The following is a 6,158-nucleotide window of genomic DNA, read 5'->3' as shown; positions in this document are numbered from 1 at the left end:
TGCTAATTTAAATGAAACAGAATTAACTTGTCTAAGATATTTTATAGAAGTAATTAACAGAGATTCCTTAATTAACATGTGATTATAATAATTAGAGTTAAATCAACAGTTTTTCAACGTGTGCTTAACTATAATTATCACGAGTAATTATCATAATAACTAAAACTTCTCATTTTACACATTTTGCACATTAACTCGTTTTTTTTATTTATTTATTTCGAATTGCTTAAATCTATCCATTGTAAGTGCATTTTCTTAATTTTTCCCAATAAAAATCCAACATAAAAGAATTAACTCAATATACTTAGTTGCTTAAACCCTCACGTACAAATATAAGTATATTGAGTTAATTTTTCATCCCCTAAATATAAAAATTCAAAATAAAATCCTACCGTAATTGGTTAGATATTTTAGGTAGAGATGATAGTGTAAAGAAATAGCACGCTGTACAATTATTCGTGGCAGGAACAAAATTTGCCAAAAACAAACAGAGCCAAAATTAGGGGGAAATCATATATATAAGAAAATAACGGAACGTAACGGAGACCCAAAAGCGTAACACAACTCGGAATCTATCTACCCACCCTAAAGATCCGGCGGCGAGGTTCGAAACCAAACCCTTCTTGTGGAATCCAAAATTCAATTCCAACACATAAAATTTTGAAGTCCGAGGTTGCCTATAAAAGCGCATTAGAAGGCTTAGGTTTTTGCAGGCTCAGAAATCCAGAGAGAGAAAGTGAGGGTAGAGGAGTGAGAAAAAGAAGATGGGAGGTTGGGCAATTGCTGTGCATGGTGGCGCCGGTGTGGACCCTAATCTCCCACTCGAGCGCCAGGAAGAGGCGAAACAACTTCTCACTCGCTGTCTCAATCTTGGAATCTCTGCTCTGCGTTCCAATGTTCCCGCCATTGATGTTGTCGAACTTGTGGTACACATCAAAAACCTCTTACAAACATTATAAGCTATCTCCAAAATGCAAACTCAACGTGCATGGATTATTTCTTTCCTTTTGCTCTTTTTTTTATATTCAACAAATATTAATAATAGTAATAATAATAATACTTTAATTGTTCTTTTTTCTTAGATTTGAGAAGAGTGTGATTTGTGTGACAGGTGAGGGAGTTGGAAACGGATCCGCTCTTCAATTCGGGCCGTGGATCTGCCCTGACGGAAAAAGGAACGGTAGAGATGGAGGCTAGCATCATGGATGGGCCGAAACGGCGCTGCGGCGCCGTTTCGGGTCTTACGACCGTCAAGAACCCGATTTCGCTGGCTCGTTTAGTTATGGACAAATCCCCACATTCATACATCGCCTTCTCTGGAGCTGAAGAATTCGCCAGGCAACAGGTTCGTGTTTTCTTCTGAACTAAACCAAAACAAAACAAACTTCGCTTTTGCCTTTCTTCTCATTTGCCGTAATCATAATAGTTGCATTTGTTTTATTTCAAATTAATAATATTAATTAGCTTTTCACGTTCTTATTTTTTTTTTTTTTCAAAAAGATCTGCTTTTTTTGTTTACTTTCAGTTTGCACCTACCATTTTTCACGTGATACATTTTAATTATATTGGTGAAAGTGAAAATTTATGAATATTTTGATAGGGGGTGGAGGTTGTGGACAACGAATACTTTGTCACACCTGACAATGTGGGCATGCTGAAGCTGGCAAAGGAAGCCAACACAATCCTGGTACGTAATCAGTTACTCCTAGTACTAATTAATCACGGATCTTTTATTTTTTATTTACGAATGTTGCGCTAAATTTGCGCCACGTGTGGTGATAATGTTGATGATTGCAGTTTGATTACCGAATTCCGAACTCGGGGTACGAGACATGTGGATCCGGTGTGGAGAGTCCACTGCAGATGAATGGGCTCCCGATAAGCGTGTACGCGCCGGAGACCGTTGGCTGCGTGGTGGTGGACCGGGAGGGGCGGTGTGCTGCGGCGACGTCAACCGGTGGACTGATGAACAAAATGACCGGTCGAATCGGTGACTCGCCGCTGATCGGCGCTGGGACCTACGCTTGCGAGTTGTGTGGGGTTTCGTGCACGGGTGAGGGCGAGGCCATCATACGTGGCACTCTGGCGCGTGAGGTGGCAGCGGTGATGGAATACAAAAACTTGAAGCTTCATGATGCCGTTGATTTTGTGATCAAACACCGTCTGGATGAAGGAAAAGCTGGGCTCATTGCAGTTTCCAACACTGGTGAAGTCGCTTGTGGGTTCAATTGCAATGGCATGTTCAGGGCTTGTGCCACTGAAGATGGTTTCATGGAGGTTGCAATTTGGGAATAATCTCATAAACTCATTGTTTCACCATGGTTGTTTCGATGCAACTATTTTACTTCTACGATATCAAGTTAGAGTGTAAGGTCTCTTGGTGGTGCCGGATTCAGCTGATTATGATTAGTCTTTTTTCTAAAAATTAGAAAAAAAAAAATTGTTAAATAATAGTAGTAACTCCTTTGTCTTCTGCTGAAATAAAATAGAAAAAAAAAAAAAATCCATGGTAGACCTTAAATACAGCCGTGCAGCTTTCCTCTTCATAGTTACTAACTATGACTATATTTTATTTACAATAGCTATATTATGTATATAAATTATCTACGTGAATGGAGTCCCTCACCAGAAGCACCTTCCATGAATGGAGTCTGCCACTAGTAGTGGACCCTCTTGTTTTTGAAGTGTTGGATTTTGCTGTGTGATCTTGGTTGGTAGTACACTGTAACATCAAAGTTGCTTTGGAGAAAAAATTCAAAATGGAAAATGATGCATTTGACAACTAAGGAAGAAAGAGATGTATGATACATGGTGACTCGATTTGACAGGAAAAAACAGAACATGCTAGATAAGTATTTGTATATAACAAAAATATTATATATGTACCATGCTTTTTTCCTATATCTATATCTATATGTATCTATTTTACTATATATGTATATATCTTTTTTATTTAATGCGTTTTCACTTTTGCATGTAACATGAGTGTTTGTGTATCATTGTTTAAAATTCTTAAGACGTATAAATAGGGTGACAAGAAAATAATATAGCAGTGGCTGGTGTTGTACCAAGGAAAACAAAACTCAAAAAAAAAAAAGAGTCGTTGGGTGTTATAAGGAGATTATGATTGAACGTGCGACAATGTTTTGTGTGCAAAAAAGAACATAGACACATGGTACTATTATATTCTCAAGAAAATGATAGAGTACAGTGATTTAAAATGATCACATTCCTAGCTAGTTTTGGACCACAAATATACAAGAGAAGTAAAGTATCAAGTTTCATTCAGCTTAACGAAAACTAAAAGGGTTTTAAAATTTAATTAGTTGGTAAACCATTTTTTTTACAATAATTACTTTGAAAATTTATTTATTATGATATTTTTATGGGTTGGTTGAGTTGTAAATTTATGTTTATAAAGTGTGTAGAAAATAAAGCACTGGTTGAATGAATGATACGAATAATTGTTTCCCCTTTCACTCTAGAAGCTCGTGAGAATTTATCGTTCTAGCCAAAACTAATGTGCCATAATTAGGAGCTTGTATAGATATATAATTATGTGTTGCCTATTATATATTCTACCAAACCATCTCAAATTCTATCAAAATTATTCTTCATTTGCTTTTCAGAAATTTAGCTATCATTTACATTCTACCAGTAACCATCACTTCTAATGATTAAATATAACTTATACCTATTTATATAAGAAAAAATCTTAAGTAAAACAAAATATAATGATTGCAATTTCAAATAAATAATAGCATAGTACTTTCTTCCTCTATTCCTGTATAATACTTTTTATGAAAATTAACAAAGATATTGGTATTGAGAGAGCTCGGCGGTTACTTCCAACGACAAGGGATTAGCAACAAGATCGATCGGTCACCGTTAATAGACAAACCTTTTACCGCTATTAAGGTAAAACGGGTGATTGCATCTAGATTAAGGTTAGTTAATTCAAAACCCGTAACGAAAATTATAAATACAAGTTAAAGGTAAGAGGTAGACACTCTCATTTATTGTGTATTTATTACTGTACTCATATTACCCTACAAATAATTACTGATTTTGACATCAGATGACCTTTAGCAGATACCTTTCCGGACGGTAGACAGAAGATTGGAGAATAGAACGGTGACCGAATAGAACTTGGTGAAAATTGTGAAGGACTTAGGTGACTCGACCCTGTAACCGTAACAATATTTAATTTTTTCTATTTTTAATGTAATTTTAATTAAATTATCTATTATACCTTTTTACTTTTTCTCTTTTATTTAATGTTGGAGACAATTTTCAATGCATTATAAAAGAAAAATGAGGGTGTAATTAGAAGGAAATAATTTTAAAAATAAATTATAAAGAAAGATGGAGCATCAATATTTTGTGATCTTATCTATTTATAGTTAAATAAGTGGGCCTTATGAAACTTGAACATCAATTTTATGCACTTAATGAGACTAATATAAAACAAGAATGATGTTACGTATTTCATAAATTTGCCTACACGTTTGGATTTAAACCACAAAACGGTATCACCAATTAAGCTAATAGGTTTGATGTAATTGATTGTTTATATTTTTGGACAACTAATATTTATTTCAAATTATTAACATTTGTATTCCGTAAACTTTTTAATGGAATATTAATTGTAATCATACTATTGAAAATAAATCTCTCAACTATACTTACATAATGCAATCTGAAATCACGATCACATGTTTAAAGAACCATGTCACACCATGTTGGTTTATATGTATTTTCTTATAACAATAATAAAAAAATAAAATAAAAATTATGGCTCCATTTTATGCAATGAAAAATGAGAAGATAATTAATTATTATTTAAATAACATTGACGACGCTTACAAATTGATTGAACGACGGAAAGTTTGGTGTCGTATTCGCCAAACAAGATCTATGGCAGCATCCTTTTTATAAAAAAAATAATTTTTTTTTTATCGAATTGTATTGATTGTGTTTTCGTAAAAAATAACTTTTGATTAAATTATAGTAAAGGCTTATAAAAGTAAATTTTGTAGTCCCATCTATAGATATAAAATTGCTATTGTTAAAGCACGTGTTTGAATCTTTAATTTGATTTAGTTTGTCTTCACATAGAAACACTTTTTCATGTTGTGTGGTTTAATGACATTGAAATTATTTGAGTTTGAAACTTTATGTGAAAATAACTAAAATAATATATAAGAAGGGAAAACTATAAATTTATCATATAAAAAATCTAAAAGTTAAAAGTAGTATCATTATATTCTAATGTCTTTCTTAGAAGAAATTCAAAAATGAAAGTTTTGTATTTTTATTATTTTATTTACCTCAAAATATTGTTTAAAATTGTGTTAGAATAAAATTATTTATATAAAAATACTATTTTATTAATAAAATGAATTGAATTTTATATTATTAGATCTGAGATAAAATTAAAATATAAAAGTACAAGTAAATTCTATTTTATAAACTAACTTTGTAGAAATAAATTAATCTTAAATTACAAAATACTTACATAACAAAGAGTGGTTAAGGATTTGAAGCTCTTTTTTTTTTTTTCTTACTGTAGATTGGCATTATCTAGAATTTCAATTTAATTATTATGCAGATTGAAAATTGTGGTAGTAGTAATTCTCTTATACTAATTGGTGGCTGAGATCTGATGATTGAAAATTGCTTGTCGCAGCATAATCCCCACCAAAAGCTACATTTTCGTTATTCTATTTTTTCATGCCATAATCATCACCACAATTGACATTACTTTTTATATTCTCTGAATTATGTGCATTTTACTATTCATTTAGACATTCATCAATAATTATGTATATGATATGATAGAATTATGGAAGAAAAAAAAATATTTAAACTATTTTAGATATTAATTTCTAAACAATATAGAATTATTAGATATGATGAAATAACATTAAAAAAAATAAAAAAAATAAAATTATTGACCTTATTGACATATATATCATATTACAATCTTGACAAAGTTTTAGTTAATTAATGTGAATGAAGAGCTTGTTCTTCGTTATTGATTTGGTGAGGGTGTGATGGTGATACCCTATGCCACCATACCCTGCATTATGATCTTGTTTATGTTAGTTAATTATGAATTTGTTCATTAATTTATTTTTTTATTTAATCACTATTGT

General features: G+C 31.9%; 1 protein-coding gene across 1 annotated transcript; it reads left to right on the top strand.

Moving 5' to 3' along the window:
* Window positions 1–686: 686 nt before the first annotated feature.
* On the top strand, window positions 687–2,639 carry LOC106762975 (probable isoaspartyl peptidase/L-asparaginase 2). The gene is made up of 4 exons (XM_014647117.2): window positions 687–926; window positions 1,112–1,345; window positions 1,601–1,687; window positions 1,798–2,639. The coding sequence occupies exons 1-4, from the start codon at window positions 765–767 to the stop codon at window positions 2,293–2,295; spliced, it is 981 nt and encodes a 326-aa protein (XP_014502603.1). The 5' UTR covers window positions 687–764; the 3' UTR covers window positions 2,296–2,639.
* Window positions 2,640–6,158: the final 3,519 nt, after the last annotated feature.

This window comes from Vigna radiata, chromosome 6, assembly GCF_000741045.1.
Source record: "Vigna radiata var. radiata cultivar VC1973A chromosome 6, Vradiata_ver6, whole genome shotgun sequence".
Taxonomy (NCBI): Eukaryota; Viridiplantae; Streptophyta; class Magnoliopsida; order Fabales; family Fabaceae; genus Vigna; species Vigna radiata.
This window is presented reverse-complemented; position numbering and strand designations above follow the sequence as displayed.

Coding starts and splice junctions, on each gene's coding strand:
- LOC106762975 (XM_014647117.2), top strand. CDS start 765: ATGGGAGGTTGGGCAATTGCTGTGCATGGTGGCGCCGGTGTGGACCCT. Junction 1,346..1,600: donor AAGAATTCGCCAGGCAACAG/GTTCGTGTTTTC, acceptor ATATTTTGATAG/GGGGTGGAGGTTGTGGACAA. Junction 1,688..1,797: donor AGGAAGCCAACACAATCCTG/GTACGTAATCAG, acceptor TGATGATTGCAG/TTTGATTACCGAATTCCGAA.